The sequence below is a fragment of the Gossypium hirsutum genome, chromosome A11 (genome assembly GCF_007990345.1).
Source record: "Gossypium hirsutum isolate 1008001.06 chromosome A11, Gossypium_hirsutum_v2.1, whole genome shotgun sequence".
Taxonomy (NCBI): domain Eukaryota; kingdom Viridiplantae; phylum Streptophyta; class Magnoliopsida; order Malvales; family Malvaceae; genus Gossypium; species Gossypium hirsutum.
In genome coordinates this window covers 61,984,108-62,003,554 of record NC_053434.1, presented here as the reverse complement: position 1 = coordinate 62,003,554, position 19,447 = coordinate 61,984,108, and the positions used below count along the sequence as shown (strand labels likewise).

The 19,447-nt window shown below is 33.7% G+C and overlaps 1 protein-coding gene across 1 annotated transcript; it reads right to left on the bottom strand.

Moving 5' to 3' along the window:
* Positions 1 to 14,769: 14,769 nt before the first annotated feature.
* Positions 14,770 to 19,440, bottom strand: LOC107959445 (probable amino-acid acetyltransferase NAGS2, chloroplastic). Its single transcript, XM_016895516.2, has 9 exons — positions 19,285 to 19,440; positions 18,878 to 19,029; positions 17,890 to 18,310; positions 17,696 to 17,793; positions 16,461 to 16,572; positions 16,063 to 16,222; positions 15,917 to 15,976; positions 15,682 to 15,754; positions 14,770 to 15,449 (listed from the first exon to the last, which is right to left on the bottom strand). Exons 2-9 carry the CDS (start codon positions 18,958 to 18,960, stop codon positions 15,299 to 15,301), a joined length of 1,158 nt encoding a protein of 385 aa, XP_016751005.2. The 5' UTR covers positions 18,961 to 19,029; positions 19,285 to 19,440; the 3' UTR covers positions 14,770 to 15,298.
* Positions 19,441 to 19,447: the final 7 nt, after the last annotated feature.

The following is a 19,447-nucleotide window of genomic DNA, read 5'->3' as shown; positions in this document are numbered from 1 at the left end:
ACCCGTGTGGCCAGGCTGTGTGGCTCACACGACGAAGTGACACATCTGTGTCTTAGGCCGTGTGGGCATTCAATATGAGGCACGCGGCTGTTTCCTAGCCCGTGTTCAAATTAGGGTAGCTACTGACTTGGGTCACATGGCCAGCCACACGTTCGTGTGTTAGGACGTGTGGACAATTTAATTTTTAAAAATAGGTGCAAGATTCACACTGCCAAGACACACGCCCGTGTGTTGGGTCGTGTGTTTCACACGGCTGAGACACATGCCTGTGTCTCTGCCTGTGTGATCAATTCTGAGCATTCTGTTTCTCAATTTGTTTTAAGATGCAGGGGATGTAATACCCCGATTTAGGGCCTAGTTAGAACAGTGGTCTCGAGACCACAAATTTGAAGTGGGAAAAATTATTTTTATTATTATTATGAGGTTATAGTATGATTATATTAGTGCATGGAAAATTTGGTGAGTTAATTTTAATGCTTTCAAGCCCGATTGCGAAAAAAGACTAAATTGCATAAAAGGAAAAAGTTGCATTTTAGTGCCCAAATGTGTTAAATAGCTAGATAATTAAATTGGAGGTCTTTAAACGGAATTAGACCCTTTTTAGAGTACTTGGCCACCATTGAGTCAAAGGGGGGGCAAAATTTTGATCGTTGGTATGTTAAGTGGCTTGTTTGGACTAAAATAAAGAAAAAAATGATATCATCTTCTTCCCATTTCTTTCTCCACCGAAAATATCAGAAAAAGAGGAGTTTTTAAAGCTTTGAAATTTCAGCAACTTATCACCTCAATAAATCAAGATTTTTCAAATCTGAACCTAGACCGGGGGAAAGCTAAGTAAGTCGACTAAACCGACTAGTCGAGTACATTTTGCAAAGTCGACTAAACCGACTAGTCGAGTACATTTTGCAAACCGAGTGCCGCCTAGCTAGCTTAAGGATCATCAGAGGTCAGAGCTATCAATCGTACTATTATCCAAAACATTGGTATAGTTGGTTTTATATCTTTGAGCATGGCATGTACAGGGCTAGACTTTATTATTTTGTGTCTTGAGAATTGGCCACATAGGTTGGCTTGGGATAAATCCTACCCTTGGTATTAAGCCTTGAATGATGGTTAATATTCATTTTGGTTATATGCAAACATGTCATTTCCATAGTGGAGTAATTTGTCTTGTGAAAGAATGTCTATTGTGGCTGATATAGCCATATGGATTGTGTTGTTTTTGCTATTCTCTTGCATTTGTATGGAATTATGCTTGTAGGGGTGGCAAAAAGGCTTGGTAAATAGCCTCATATTGTCCACACAGGTAGACACATGGGCGTGCGGTCCGGCCGTGTGTCCCCTGCATGTAGAAATTTTAAGTCAGTATGCATGGTAATAAACACACGGCCAGAGACACGGCTGAGTATCTCAGCCGTGTGGTGGACACAGCCTGGTGCACGAGCGTGTGCCTTAGACATGTGTCACTTTGGGTGTGCTGGCGTCAGAAATAGAATACTCAAGTTTTCACACACAGGCTAAGAGACGGACGTGTACCTAGGCCGTGTGAAGTCTGCACTTGTTTATGAAAAAAATTGTGGAATTAAATTGGCCACACGGGCAATGGACACAAGCGTGTCCCCTGCCACACGGGCGTGTGGAAGCACACGGCTTACCCACACGGGCATGTGCCCTGTTTTTCAAGTAAATTTTTTAAGGTGGGTTAAAGACTCGGAATAGTTCCAAATAGTTTTCTATGATAGATTTAGGGCTTGTAGGCCCATAATAAGGAATCTAAGTTGATAATAAAAAGATTTTAATTTAGATCGAGTCCCAATGACTTGAGGTTGTTTGATTGCAAGTGAACAAGTTAAGTAATGCCTCGTACTCTACCCCGGTGTGGGTTACGGGTATGGAGTGTTACAGGGGACGCACGGCCAAACCACACGTCTGTACCTATGGCCGTGTGTCAAACACGGTTGAGATACACGCCTGTGAGTTTAACTGTGTGGACAAAATAAAGCCATTTTCAAGCCTTATTTCTCACCCAAATTTTGCCTTGTACATACATTAATACTTGCATGCATATACCAACCAGTTTAAGACGTTAAAACCAAACCAACATTAACATTATACATGTTATATCATCACACGTATTCAAACTTACTTTTTGTAAGACATATATATTTACCATAATTCAATCTAACCATATCAAATACACATACATTAACCATATTATAACCTCATATATATATATTCACTAAATATACTATCACTAGCCATTCCAATGGCTATATTAGAAACAACCATTTATATGGCAACACTGGCCAAGTTAGCCTATACATGCCATTATATCAAAAAAAAATTTGCTATTTATACCAAAACGAGTTGAAGGATAATGTGATGGTGTTCTGACTGATTCCAACCTTTACGAGGTTTTGAGCACTATAAAACAAATAAAAATAAAACAAAGTAAGCATTTAATGCTTAGTAAGTTCGCATAACAAGAATTTAACTTATTTTTTATATTCGATTCAAGTAATCAAATAAATAACATGCATCCCAACAAATTGACTAATTGCATAATCACATGCACTCAATCAAATAAGTTAGACATGAATTTCTATATACTTTTCAAGTAACAAAGTTGAGCTCATCATGTAATAACTTTCATACACATATACTTTTCTTATCATATTTCCATATACATATACATTTCTATGACAAATTATCTCAAGTTTAGAATAGCCATAACAAAACTTTTCTAGTTGAATTTATTTGAAATATCGATGGATATGCATGTAGTACAATTGAAGTGTACAACATTAAAAACCGTCAACTCATATTCAGGGGTACCCAACTAGGGCACATAATCAGGAAACACTCTCTCGAGCCATATAACAAGATGCTCATGTGAGCCATGTAACAGAAAGCTTATCTAAGCTGTAATAGGAAACTCATAAGAGTTTAGAATAGGAAGCTTATTGAGCTTAATAGGTAACTTCGAAGAGCTATTATCAGGGAACTCTGGATAGCCATATATCGGGAAGTTCAAGCAAGCCATATCAGGAAGCTCATCAAGAGCCTTTATCAGGACACTCATAAAGAGCTACATTTGTGTCCACAATATTTGCATGATCACAATCGATCATTTAACAGGATGCTCACAAAGAGCTGCGGTAGTTCGTAACACATGTAGGATCACTATCGATCAGGATGCTCGCAAGAACCATATAACGGGAAGCTTGAGAGGGTTTATAATAGGACACTCTTTCAAGTTATGGTGTGTCTGCAACATATGCAAGACCACAACTAATCGAGAAATCCTGTATCCATCGAATTCCATCTATTCAAACGGGACTTATACTTATCGAGCAATATCAGACATGTAATTAATTTTATACATTAAACATTTATACAATTCACACATATTCAACATTCAATTCCAAGCATATTAATATATATAGTCTAGTTACACGAACTTACCTCGATACTTGTTCGTTTCAAGAATCTACTAATCCGACACTTTTATTTTTCCTTGATCCAACTCAGTACTAGGTCTTTCTGAATCTATATAAATGAATTTAAAGTCAATTTAATCCATTTCATAATCAATTTAATTCAATTCACATCCTAGGAAAAATTACCATTTTGCCCTTATACTTTTCGTAAATGATGATTTTGTCCCTAGACTCGAAAATGAAATTCATGCAATTTAATACTTATTCTAAGCCTAACCAATTTTTACATATAACATTTACAACACTTACATTTCATAAAAATAAAAAAGTTTTCCATAAATTTTACATATTTACAATTTAGTCCCTAAATCACAATTTCATGAAATTTCACTTTACAAAAGTTGTTTATCTATCAACAACCTTTCAATTTCTACCATAAATTTCAAAATTTCAGCATATTCATCCATGGAAAAATTTTAATACTTTGATAATTTTACATATTGATCCCCAAAATAGCTAGATTAGGTTATTCTGATCTCAAAAATATAAAAATTATTAAAAAAGAGACAAGATTACTTACCCAATTAAGCTTGCTTGATTTTCTTCCTCTTTCCTAGGGTTTCCATAGAATTTGTGGTAGAAGATGATAAAAAAATGATGATATTAGATATTTATTTTATTTATCGTTTTTTATTTATTTCAATTTCCAGTTTAGTCTTTTTTTTTCTAATTTTTCATGGTTGAATCATCAAAAATATCTACTAACTTTTATTAATGGTCTAATTACCATATAAGGACCTCAATTTTTGAATTCTATAGCTATTTAATACTTATAGCTACTAGAACTCAACTTTTGTATTTTATGTAATTTGGTTCTTTCAATAATTAAACATGAAATCGATAAAATTTTCTTATCGAAATTTTTATACGTCTTTCCTATCATAATATAATTTTCTTATCGAAATTTTCATACGTCTTTCCTATCATAATATAGACCATGTAATAATATTAAAATAAATTTTCTTTTTAACTCAGATTTGTGGTCCCAAAACCACTACTCCGATTTCACTGAAAACGGACTGTTACAACTCTCCCTTAAAGAATTTTCATCCTCGAAAATCTTACCAGTAAAGGGGTTCGGATATTGCTCTCTCAGGGTATCCTCTGGTTCCCAGGTAGCTTCTTCAATCCCATGTCATTGCCAGAGAATTTTTACTAAAGCTATCTTTTTATTTCTTAATTCTTTTGTTTATCGTGCCAGGATTTTAATCAGTTCTTCACTGTGAGTCATATCAGGTTGAATTTCCACTTTGGTCGGAGAGATAACATGTGAAGGATCTGACCGATACCGTTGCAACATATACACATAGAAAACATAATGAATTCTGTCAAGCTCTGGTGGTAGTGCTAATCTATATGCAACAGGTCTAATTCTTTGAATAACTTCTTATGGTCCAATGAACCGTGGACTCAGTTTTCCTTTACGACCAAACTGGAGAACTTTCTTCCAAGGTGATACTTTTAAGAATACCTTATCACCAATATGAAATTCTATTGCTTTTTATTTAAGATCAGCATAAGATTTTTGACGATCAGAGGCTACTTTCAAACTATTCTGAATCACTTTTACCTTTTCTTCAGTTTCACGGATCAAATCAACTCAGTGTATCTTTTTCTCACTGAGCTCTGTCCAGTACAACGGAGTTCTATATTTACGACCATACAGAGCCTCATACGGTGTCATTTTAATACTTGACTGATAACTATTATTGTATGCAAATTCAACTAACGACAGGTATTTTTCCCAATTACCTTCAAATTCCAAAATATAACACCGAAGCATATCTTCTAAACTCTGTATCACATGTTTGGATTGTTCATCAGTCTGAGGATGGAAAGCTGTGCTGAAATGTAATTGTGTACCCAGAGCTTCTTGCAATTTATTCCAGAATCAGGATGTAAATCGGGGATCTCTATCAGAGATAATAGAGACTGACACTCCATGTAGTCTGACAATTTCAGAAACATATGATTCATCCAATCTATCTAGGGAGAAATCCATACGTACTGGAATAAAGTGTGCAGACTTTGTTAATTGGTCAACGATTACCCAAATGGCATATTTCTTTTTCAGAGATAGGGGTAACCCTAATACAAAGTCCATAGTAACTCTTTCCCATTTCCATTCTGGTATCGTAACTGGCTGTAATAATCCCGAAGGTACCTAATGTTTAGCTTTTACCTTTTGGCATATTAAGCATTTAGATACAAATTCAGAAATGTCATGTTTCATTATCGGCCACCAGTGCATCTTTTTCAAATCATGCTACATTTTGTTACTTCTTGGATGAGCAGACATATTACCATTATGAGTTTCGTTTAAAATCTTCTATACCAGTTTCGAATTCTTCGGAACACATATTCTACCTCTGAATAAAAAACAACCATCGAACCCAATCTGAAATTCTGAATCAGAATTTACATCACATTGTACCCATTTAGCTTGTAATTCATCATCACTCTTCTGAGCTTCATAGATCTGCTGCAGAAACGTCAATCTAGCTTTTAACTCAGCTATGATTGAACCATCATTAGACAAAGACAACCGGGTATTCATTGCTCGCAAAACAAACAGGGATTTTCTGCTTAGAGCATTTGCAATCACATTGGCTTTTCCCGGATGATAATCAATAAACAGATCATAATCTTTTAATAACTCAAGCCACATGCGCTGTCTTAGATTCAAGTCTTTTTGCGACATTAAATACTTTAAATTTTTATGACCAGTAAATATGTGACATTTTCACCAAACAAGTAGTGTCGCCAAATTTTCAATGTAAACATAATGGCTGCCAACTCTAGATAATGTACCAGATAGTTCTTTTCATGTAATTTTAGCTGTCTAGAAGCATAGGCTATTACTTTACCTTGTTGCATCAAAACACAACCTAAACCATTCAATGATGCATCACTATAAATCACAAATTCTTTACCTGATTCAAGCTGAACTAACACAAGTGCTTCAGTCAACAAGGCTTTCAATTTGTCAAAACTTTGTTAACATTTATCAGTCTATTCAAATTTCACATCTTTTTGTAACAATCGTGTCATTGTAGTAGCTATCATAGAAAACTCTTGTACAAATCTCTGATAATAACCGGCTAATCCTAGAAAACTCCTGACTTTAGACACATTTTTCGATGGCTTGCAATTAACAATCGCTGAAATTTTATTTGAATCCACCCTCATACCTTTTGCGGATATTATATGTCCAAGGAAACCGACTTCCCGAAGCTGATATTCACATTTACTAAATTTGGCATACAACACAATTCTCAAATGATCAGCATGCTCATTTTCATCTCGAGAATATACCAGGATATCATCAATAAATACCATCACAAATCTGTCTAAATACGGTCTGAAAATTCTATTCATTAAATCCATAAATACTGGAGGTGTATTAGTTAAGCCGAACGACATCACAAGAAATTCACAGTGTCCGTACCTGGTTCTGAAGGCTGTCTTTGGTACATCTGAATCTTTCACCCATAACTAATAGTAATTGGAATGGAGATCTATCTTGAAAATATAGTGGCACCTTTTAACTGATCAAACAAGTCATCAATACGAGGCAATGGATACTTGTTCTTTATTATGACTTTATTAAGCTATTGGTAATCAATGCATAATCTCAACGACCTATCTTTCTTCTTAAAAAATAGAACTGGTGCACTCTATGGTGATGAGTTGGGTCGAGCAAAAATTCTATCAGTCAATTCTTGCAATTGTGCTTTCAAATTTTTCAACTCAGTAGGAGCATTCTATAAGGTGCTATAGATATCGGTGTTATTCCAGGAATAAGATCTATGCAAAATCCCACCTCTCTTGCTGGAGGTAATCCGAGTAATTTTCCCAGAAACACATCAGGAAACTCACAAACAACCGACACCGACTTAATCTTCGACTTAGATACTTTAGTGTCCAACACATAGCCAAGATAAGCATCATACCCTTTTCTGATATATTTCTGTGCTGATATAGCTGAGATTACATTGGACAACCCATCCAATTTATCAGATTCAATACGAAGCAGTTCACCATTCTGACATTTTAACACAATATATTTCTATTTACAATTTACTACTGCATCATGCTGAGTTAGCAGTCTATACCCAAAATTACGTCAAATTCCTCAAATGGCAACAACATTAAATCAACTGAGAAATAATAACCCTGTACCATTAATGGACAATTTTTACAAACCATATCCACCATCACATACTGGCCCGGGGGTTCGAAACTTTAACCATGAATTCAGTGGACTTAATAGGTAAATTTTTAACAGACACTAAATTCGTGCATATGTATGAATGTGTTGAACCAGGATCAATTAAAGCAATAATATTAGTATCAAGAAGAGAAAATGTACCAGTAATAACATCAGGTGCAGAAGCATCCTCTCGTACATGTATAGTATATGTTCTCACCAGTACTCGTGCTTCAGACTTAACTGTTGAATCTTTTGAAGCATCTCAGCTACCACTAACATTGCCAGGGTGACGGGGTGGTCTACCTCTCGAATCAGGGTTACTTTGCTTTGAAGTCTGAGTAGTATCTTTTTCAAGCCTTTTTGGACAATCTTTAAGATAGTGGTCGAGAAAACCACATCTATAACAGGCTCTACTTCTCAGACGGCACTTTCTAAAATAAAATTTATTACAATGTTTACATCTAGGTTTGGGATTACCGACACTTCCAGCAATTGCTACTGATGGGGTCAAAGATATCGAATTAGAAAGTTGAGAGCCTCGGTCTTTTCCAAAATACCCCACAAATGAGACGAATGATCATGATATTTCTTTGATTTATTTGATGCTGATGATTGTGGTTTGCCCATAAATCTTTTACTTGAAGTTCGAGCTTCCATCTCTACTTGCCTATTTTCTTTATTTAGTTCTTCAGTTTTATGTGCTTGGTTAGCCAGTACATCAAATTCTTTTAATTCCAAAATCCCCACTAACAACTTGATCTCTTTATTTAATCCCTCTTCAAACCGTTTACACATGGCAACTTCGGTCGGGATACACTCTCTGGCATATTTGCTTAACTGAACAAATTCTCGTTTGTACTCGGATATTGTCATATTTCCCTGTTTAAGCTCTAAAAATTCCTTCTTTTTTTGATTAAAGAATCTTTGGCTAATGTACTTCTTTTTAAATTCTGTTTGGAAAGATTCCCAATTAACATTTTCCCTCAGTACAACAGAAATTGTGGTATTCCACCACTGGTAGGCTGAGTCTTTTAACAGAGATACAACACATTTCAAACATTCTTCAGGTGTGCAAGATAATTCATCCAAAACCCTGATGGTATTTTCTAGCCAAAATTCATCCCTTTTCGAATCATCATCAGCTGTTGTTCTCAATTCCTCTGCCCCATATTTACAGATTTTATGTACCGGAGTCTTACCAGTTCTAACAGGTTTTGTACCTAGTGGCATATTTGGAACCGGTTGAGAAATAGGAGGGGGAAGTTGTTGTACAGCTGGATTTGTTCTTAAGAATTTTGTGAACCACTCATTCATCATTTGAAAGAAGGATACTTTTGCCTCCTCACCTCGACCCTCATATTCGGGCCTTCTACTATTAGATACAGCTCTTTGAACTGAAGGTGGAGCATTGCTCTCAGCTTCCTCGGATTCAACTCTAGCTCAGTTGGACGACATTACTATATGAAAAACACATTTAAAATGGTTAGAAGATATTACATTATCATAGATTATATAACGACATGTATAGCTAAACTTATACTTGCTACGTTAGTCCGAGAATCGGCTAAATCGTAGCTTTGCTACCAATAAATGTAACACTCCTAACCTATATCCATCGCCGGAACAGGGTTACAGAGCATATCTAGAATTTACAGAACAAATACAGTTAATTTTTTTCGTTTACTATTCATATCCGAAACCAAACATATTCAATCATATTGCCCCTTAATTGGACCCTCGAGGCCCAATTTATACATTAGAAACAAGTCGGGACTAAATCAGTAACTCAGAAAATTTTTCGCAAAATTTCAAAATTTTTCTTAGGTGCAAGGGACACACACCTATGTGGTCAGGCCGTGTGGCTCACACGGCCAGGTGACACATCCGTGTCTTAGGCCATGTGGGCATTCAATGTGAGGCACACAGCTGTGTCCCATCCCGTGTTCAAATTAGGGTAGCTACTGACTTCGCTCACATGGCCAGCCACACGCCCATGTGCTAGGCTGTGTGGACAATTTAATTTTCAAAAATAGGTGTAGGATTCACACGACCAAGACACATGCCCGTGTGTTAGGCCATGTGTTTCACACGGTTGAGACACACGCCCGTGTGATCAATTCTGAGAATTCTTTTTCTCAATTTTTTTTAAGATGCAGGGGACACACAGCTAAACCACACGCTCATGTGTATGGCCGTGTGTCACGCACGGTTGAGATACACGCCCCTACCCGTGTGGACAAAATAAGGCCATTTCCAAGCCTTATTTCTCACCCAAATTTTGCCTTATACCTACATTAATACTTGCATACATATACCAACCAATTCAAGATGTTAAAACCAAACCAACATTAACATTATACATGTTATATTATCACATGTATTCAAACTTACTTTTTGTAAGACATATATATTTACCATAATTCAATCTAACCATATCAAGTACACATACATTAACCATATTATAACCTCATATATATATATTCACTAAATATACTATCACTAGCCATTCCAATGGCTATATTAGAAACAACCATTTATATGCCAACATTGGCCAAGTTAGCCTATGCATGCCATTATATCAAAATAAGTTTGTTATTTATACCAAAATGAGCTGAAGGATAATGTGATGGTGCTCCGACCGATTTCAACCTTGACAAGCTTCTGAGCACTACAAAACAGAGGAAAATAAAATAAAATAAGCATTTAATGCTTAGTAAGTAAGTTCGCATAACATGAATTTAACTTATTGTTTATATTCGATTCAAGTAATCATATAAATAACATGCATCCCAACAAATTGACCAATTGCCTAATCACATGCACTCAATCAAACAAGTTAGACATGAATTTATAAATACTTTTCAAGTAATAAAGATGAGCTCATCATGTAATAACTTTCATACACATATACTTTTTTTTTTATCATATTTCCATATAACATATACATTTCTATGATAAATCATCTCAAGTTCAGATTAGCCATAACAGAACTTTGGCCGTTGAATTTATTTGAAATATCGATGGACACACATGTAGTACACTTGAAATGTACAACACTGTAAACTATCAACTCATGTTCAGGGGTACCCAACTAGGGCACATAATCAAGAAATACTCTCTTAAGCCATATAATAGGATGCTCATGTGAGCCATGAAACAGGAAGCTTATCCAGACTATAACAAGAAACTCATAAGAGCTTAGAACAGGAAGCTCATTGAGCTTAACAGGTAACTTCGAAGAGCTATTATTAGGGAACTCCAGATAGCCATATATCGGGAGGTTCAAGAGAGCCATATTAGCAAGCTCATAAAGAGCCTTTATCAAGACACGTCATAAAGAGCTACGTTTGTGTCCGCAATATTTACAGGATCACAACCGATCATTTAACAAGACGCTCACAAAGAGTTGCAGTAGTCCGCAGCACATGCAGAATCACTACCGTTCAGGATGCTCGTAAGAACCATATAAAGGGAAGCTTGAGAGGGTTTATAATAGGACACTCTTTCAAGTTATGGTGTGTCTGCAACATATGCAAGACCACAACTAATCGAGAAATCCTGTATCCATCGAATTCTATCTATTCAAACGGGACTTATACTTATCGAGCAATATCAGACATGTAATTAATTTTATACATTAAACATTTATACAATTCACACATATTCAACATTCAATTCCAAGCATATTAATATATATAGTCTAGTTACACGAACTTACCTCGATACTTGTTCGTTTCAAGAATCTACTAATCCGACACTTTTATTTTTCCTTGATCCAACTCAGTACTAGGTCTTTCTGAATCTATATAAATGAATTTAAAGTCAATTTAATCCATTTCATACTCAATTTAATTCAATTCACATCCTAGAAAAAATTACCATATTGCCCCTATACTTTTTGTAAATGATGATTTCGTCCCTAGGCTCAGAAAATGAAATTCGTACAATTTAATACTTATTCTAAGCCTAACCAATTTTTACATATAACATTACAGCACATATATTTCATAAAAATCAAAAAATTTTCCATGAATTTTACATATTTACAATTTAGTCCCTAAATCACAATTTCATGAAAATTCACTTTACAAAAGTTGTTTATCGATCAACAACCTTTCAATTTCTACCATAAATTTCAAATTTTCAGCATATTCATCCATGGAAAAATTTTAATATTTTGACAACTTTACAGATTGATCCCCAAAATAGATAGATTAGGTTATTCCGATCTCAAAAATATAAAAATTACTAAAAACGATTAAGCTTGCTTGATTTTCTTTCTCTTTCCTAGGGTTTCCATGGAATTTTGGGAAGAAGATGATATAAAATGATGATATTACATATTTATTTTATTTATTTCAATTTCCAATTTAGTCCTTTTCTTTTTCTAATTTTCCATGATTGAATCATCAAAAATATCTAATAACTTTTCTTAATGGTATAACTACCATATAAGGACCTTAAGTTTTGAATTTTATAGCTATTTAATACTTATAGCTACAAGAACTCAACTTTTGCATTTTATGCAATTTGGTCCTTTCTATAATTAAATATGAAATTGGTAAAATTTTCTTGTCAAAATTTTCATATGTCTTTCCTATCATAATATAGACCATGTAATAATATTAAAATAATTTCTTTCTAACTCAGATTTGTGGTCCTGAAACCACTGTTCCGATTTTATTGAAAATGGGCTGTTACACTATTGCAATCTTATTTTTTATTAAATGACTACCAAACAAGTGTACGTTCTTTTTAGATTTCAAAATATTACACTAGCTAATTTAATAGAAGAATTTTAATAGTTTTAATAGCTAGACTTAAACCTGAATCAAATTTTCATTTTGGTCTCTATACTACGTCCAAATTTAAGATTTAGTCTCTATACTTCAATTTTTGACATAAATTCATACATATTTTGTCATTAGTTAGTCTAAATTCTTTATTTTGATTAAATACTAACGCAATTTTAAGAATTGTTAACACCGTTAAAATTTTCTGTTAAATATAGGTCATTGCAATATTATCTTTTTGTTACATTGCTACCAAGTGAGTTTATTTTTTAATTTCAAACTGTCAAATTAACAAATCTAATAAAAGAATTTTAATTATGTTAACAACTAAACTTAAAATTTTAAATCCAAAAAATAAAAAAAAATTAAATTCTTAAAAATAAAAGTATAATGATTCAATTACAAATGTACGAAGAGTATATAGAAAATTGAAGTATATTTTAATTTTCAAATATTTATTTTATAATTTGATGCAAAAATAATCTATTATGAAGCGTGTGTCAAAAATCATACTAGTTATTAAATAAAAGGGGAATGCAAAGATTAGTAACTATTGTTGCTCGGATGGAAAGCTGAATAAATGATGATATTCATTGTACCAAAACAACTATAATGATTTTTAAAATTTTATAAAATTAATTAGTCATAATTATTAAGGAAAATTATATTAGTAGTCTTCTATTTATTAGTAATTTTTTGTTATCCAACTATGAAAAATAGGAGCGAGCATTCGATCAAATCAAGTTGAATCAAGTGAAAAAATTTTGAGTTAGTCAAGTTGACAAATCTTATTTTATCATACTTTTCAAATCAAGTTAAGTAAAATGATATTCGAGTTGAATCGAGACAAATCAAATAAATTTGTTTGAGTTAAATTAAAAATAATAAATTGACCATAAATCTTGTAGACCATATGACTAAATTATTTAGAAACTCTTTTAAAACAAAATAAGATGAAAAAAAAAAGATAAGTAATATGATAAACTTGATTTAATAACTTACTTGTTTAAGGCCTCAAATTTATCATTTTAAATTTTTTTAAAAAAAATTATATTTTAACATACATATATAAATATATATGTTTTTTTAGCAATTTTAATTTTTTGAATATATATTTATAAAATTTTGGAAAAAAAATATTTTATAAATATATTGATATTTTTAATTTTTTTTCCATTTTTTAGATGGACTAATTTTTACATTTTCGAAACTGTCAAGGACCCACATCAATTTGTTATTCGAGATGTAAAATTTAATTCAACTCAAACTTGAAAAATCAAAATTCTTATTCGAGTTCATTTGAAAAAAATCGAATAACTCGATTTGATTAACTCAAAATTCGAAAAAATTTAATTTTTTCGAATTGAATTGAGTTTTACTCACCCCTAGTGAAAAGCTAAAAAATAGTCCCTCAAATATTTGACCTTTTCTTTTTTGGTCACCAACGACTGTTAAGTTACCAATGAAAATATAACATGACAGATTTTATATTTGACATAATAGCAGCTTTAACCTCAACATTTATAAATTATGTCAATTTAGTCTTGAATTTAAAAAATTTGACCCTCAACGTATACACATTGTGTAATTTAGTCTTTTTTGTAGTTTTTTTTTCATGACATTGTGAGTTAATTTTAAGAGAATGAGAAAAGATGAAAATTATTATTTGAAATTTTGAGTGTTTCCACTTTTGTATTTTTTTATCAAATTTAATTGATAAATTTATTTTTTTAACTTTTTAAGAAAAAGGGTCAGAAAAAGAAAAATGCAAAAAAAAATCAAATTACATAATATGTAAATGTTGAGAGTTAAAATTTTTAAAATCAAAACTAAATTGACACAATATATAAATTATGAGAGTAAGAGTTGCTATTATACCAATTTTAAAAGTTACAACATCATCCCAGCTACTAAAAAAATAAAATTGAATAATTGGTGACAAATTTATAATTTTTAATAATTGGATGACTAAAAAAGAAAGTTATCTATAGTTGAATGAGTACGGGTATAGTTATTATTATGATGGATGAAACTTAATTGGTAGTTGAAAATGATTATTTGAATCATTTATAACATTAATAAATGTTGGAAATTTGCAAGATAATTAGCCTCTTCAGATCAATTAAGTTATTTAGGATTCTACAATGAAAAGTGAAAACGAGCAGCCCAACACAAACATGAAGATCAAAACTGTATTTACCCATAAATATATTTTATCCAGTTTTTTTTCTCTGAAAAAAAAATACTAGGCAGAGATTATTTATTTACTACGCTAAAATTAATATGACTTTACATGGAAGATGAAATCAATGTATAATAATTGTATGTTTAGATCTAAATTCAGTAGTAGTAGAAATGGAAAATGCAGCAATCTTTAGGGCTGTAACTCTATCTTCGGAGTTACAAATAAACCATAAAAGAAGGGGCCAATTTATTTATCATTTTGTGAAGCACTATAGTAATTACATTTAACGTACAAAATTATATAAAACCACAAACCATGACAAAAACCTGATGCAGAGAAAATCAGACCCTCCCCTACTAAGTATATGGTTTTGTAGCTAACCAGATGGGATGAAGTTGTCATCCCTGGTTAGGGTTGACTAAAGGGGCATGACACTTTATCTTATGTTATTTTGGATACGTATATGATCAGATTTTTCAATGTTTCTTCTATGTATTTGGAGAATCATATTCATATCTATGTCATCAAGTACGAGTATCAAACCTGAGTATTTCAACAAAATTGAAAAGTGAAACAACATAGTTTTAACTTTTATCCTTTGCTTAGCTCATTCAAATGCTTTGTCAGCAATAATTCCACTCCGATCTGCTAGGAACTTCTTCATGTAATACTTGGATTTACGGGATAGATTAATCCTTAGCCTCCTTTTGTCTGGTATCATGTCAATGGAACATTCTTTGAAACCTCGTCTTTCAAACCTGCAAAACCATAGTAGGGTGTTCACTTTCTTACTCATAGGTACTGGTATAGTTCTACATGTCAAGATCTGGACATACATAATAGTGATAAACCGAAAGAACATTCCAACAAAACCAAACTCTCTCTCTCTCACTAAAAAACGTACTTCAAACTTATAAGTAAATGAAGCATGAAATAGCTGCATGCTTTTAATAATTAATGTTTAATAAGTAATGGGAGAAAAATGCAAACCAATCAGCAGGACGAGTAGTCAGCAGGAAAAGCATGTCCAATCCAAGGGAGGATACTTTCTTCTCGATGTAATCTGCCCAACAAGAGAATTATTATTAGGAATGATCTGATTGGATGACCACATAATAATATCCAGTAGAAATATCAAATCAAAACGATGGTCATAAAATCAAAAAATCACACTCAGATGAAATACAGCATCCTTCTATGCGTAGATAATCTGAACTGAACTTACCAGCAAATACATTTATACGCTTCCATAAGACAGAAACCAGCAAATTCTCACATTGCAACTCTGTCAACTTCACCAGAATAGGTAGCAAAGTATAATCATTTCCTATATGGCATAAGTAGTGAAGTCTAAGATGTTCAACATCATACCAAGCAATTTGTCTCCCTGCCCTTGTCCTCGGCATTCTGGAGAAACTGCGATACAAGCAACTTCTCCACACTTGTCCTTGAAGAAAGGAAAAAGAGCAGCACAAGCAATAATTTGACCTTCCCTTTCCATAACAATGAATGAATCTAGGATCTTAACTAGCTGCACAAACAAAAAACAACACAACATTATAATTTTCAGATGCTGGCTCCAACCCAAAAGAAAAAATGCAAATTTCCCTTACCATTTTGTTTGTTAAGACTTGAAACAGAGGCCAATTTTAACAAATTTCATCTTTACAACCAAAAGATCCCAAGAACAAGTAGAAGAAACAGAGCATGCAAAGTAGGACCAAACGTCTATTATGGTCCAATAAGCTCATAACTAAAACAGTACATACCTCCTCATCACTCCTGCGAACCAATGTACCAGACTCTTCTAAAGGTTGTAAGATTTGCTTGATTCCAGCAACATCTGTTTCCTTAGCCATCCTAGCCCCTTCATATAGATCACTAAATAACAAGCAATACCAGAGTCGATGAACAGAATGCAAAACAACTTAATGACTTACTAAATCTTGCAACAGCATTTCATGTAAATTAACAAAAAGTCAGTGTTGAAGCTGATCTCCATGCAGCTGGTATGAAGCAAGTGCAGCTGGAAGCTGGCCATGCAGGCTCGTGACAAGCATGCAGCAACCTTGGTTTTGTGTTGCTGTTAGATTTGAACTAATATTTTGTTCATTTTGAAGTCTAGTTTGCTATAAGCTTTTTGATTGATGTAATTTGATGTTGATGGAGCTGTTAACCAGCTTTGTGTTAATGTACAAGTTAAGTTTTTGTTATTTGGAAAGCTTAGTAGAAGTAGGTGTATGTTTAGGTAGAAATTTGACTTGTAAGTTTTTTTTTTTATTTTTGATATATGTAATGGCAATCTGCCTATGATGTATGTATGAAAAAATACAATTCATTTTTCCATCAATACTCTCAACTATTCTTCATGCTCCTTCTTTCTTTGCTTTAGTTCTGTTCTTGTTTTCCTTCCAATTTCTGCTCTTAAAGCCTAAACTTCAAGCATTTTTTCCTTCATTCTTTACCCGAGTATATTACGTTGTTGTTGGTGTTCTGTTTGCAACTCTTACTTTACCCGGTTAAAGTTCACTCAAACTCCAACAGTCAGCCACAAGAAGTTGCTCTGAGATCCCTAATCTTTGGAAAAGGGATTAGAACAACATATCCCTCCACTTTGTCTGTTGCTAAATGTTATGTGGCAGATTCGTGCATTACACACGCTCAACAACTAACTAAGAAGTGTCACATGCTTCTGAAAGCCAGGTTGGAAAATGGATTGTTATAGTACTAGAAAGTCCTCTTAATTATTAGTAAATTCAAATAATATGTACCTAACTCTACTTCTACTGATTACTTAGTTGCAAAAACATCCATTTTAGGTTAACCCTCCACCTCAGTGGGAGAGTCCACTAAGTCATCCAAGGATATAAATCATTCAGGGATTAAGAACTCACAAAGTAAATGCAGATACATATGAAATTAAGCTGACCATGTTTATGCTAATGCTTTCTGCCTATCAGCAAACATTTCCTTTAAGGTTAACCAATAAGTTCACTGCAAATACCTGGCCACCATTGTCCCCATTCCGTCTCTTTTGAATAGTTCCAACAATAAAACCCCGCCAATTGTGCCATCTAACAAGTGAACTCTTTGTACACCACCCTGACAATGAAGCAGAACTTGCAATTGGCCATTTTTTTTCTTCCATGGGGAAGTATCTACATTTACTAAGTTGGCAGAGAAACTATTGTAACTTACTCTGCAGACAAAAGCTGCAGCAGCCAACTCTGGAAGGTAACCATTTAGTCTACTTAGCCGCTCCAGACCTCCAATAGCAAAACCCTGTTCTCCAGACCATAGTCCAGTGCCATTATCAAAACCAATGCCATTCTGAAAGGTTGCGTAATATGTACTATTAGGAGCTTTGCCATTCTGCGAACAGTGGACAACTGCAGTAGAATCAGTATGTCCAATGCTAGTGAGATATTCAACAACAGCTTTCACATATTTGGTCGCTATCTCACTTTTCTCGGCCTGCTGACGGATTAGCATATCAGCTTCATGAAGAGGCAGGAAATTAATAAGGCGTCCATACTCATCCAAAATTGGGCCATCTATAATGCAAATAAGTTTATCTGCTCCAATAGCTAATGCACAAGCTGTAGCAACCTCATACGCACTGAAATTTATGAAAACATAAAAGTATATTAGCAATCAGGTTAAAATCAGTGGGAAGTAAAACAAAAAATTTAGGCTAGTAATGAGGCACCATGAAGTAAACATAAGTTTTAGTTAAATAGAACTAGCTTTCAAAATCAAACTACATATGCAAAGAATATAAGGACTGCTCATTCTGAGACAAAGTATATTCGATCCCTTAAGATATTGTAACTTCCACAGTGGGATATTTCTCTACCAAAACCTTATGATTGACATCTTGCTAAACCTAAAAATATACCTTACTGAGATAGACACCAAACTAAGTGATCCCTCAGTAAATGAGAAAAGCAACTTAGAACTAAATGAAGATAGAAATTGTAAAATGGGAAAAGATGCCTTTTCTCATTGCAGATGGCTTTCCTGATCAACAATAGCTGCTATAAGAGTTGCACAATATTAATCTCTCCCCCCCCCCCCCAAAAAAAAAAAACTCCTTTAGAATGATAAATCAAAGAATTTTCACTTCATCAGATAAGAGATAAAAAGCAAGCTGCAATAAAATACCACTGAAAGTTATATAGCATACTTGCAATTCAAAACTTCTCCAGAGCTAGAATACCCCAGATTGCTTAGTATCACTATACAACCACCATCAAGCCTCTCACACATGCGAGCAACATCTACTTTCTTTACTTCACCCGATGCTCCATAATCAACACCTTCGACAACTCCTCTTCTCTGCAAAAGGGTTTAAAAAGATTAAAATAAGCAAAAACAGAAGATGTCTAACAGCGAACTACATATCACATGCAAAAAACATGCTTTTACAGGCCACGCATCATCACTACACGTAAGCACGCAAGGAAAAAAAATTATATATTCCCACTATATGATTTACAAGGGTATAGTCATAGTTTCGAAGAGAAGAACATAAATCTACATAAAAGCATAACCCAAATCCAAATGTTATATAAAAAACAGGAACATTCTAACCTTGGCTGCAAGGAAGTTACCACCAGCAACACTGACACCAACTTCATGCAAACGGCTAGTATCTCCATGTCTACGAATATTAAATATGGAAGGTCCAGGTGAAAGTTTTGCTTCTATGGTTAGACGAATCCCTCCTGCCGCTTTAATTGCAGCGTCTAATGAT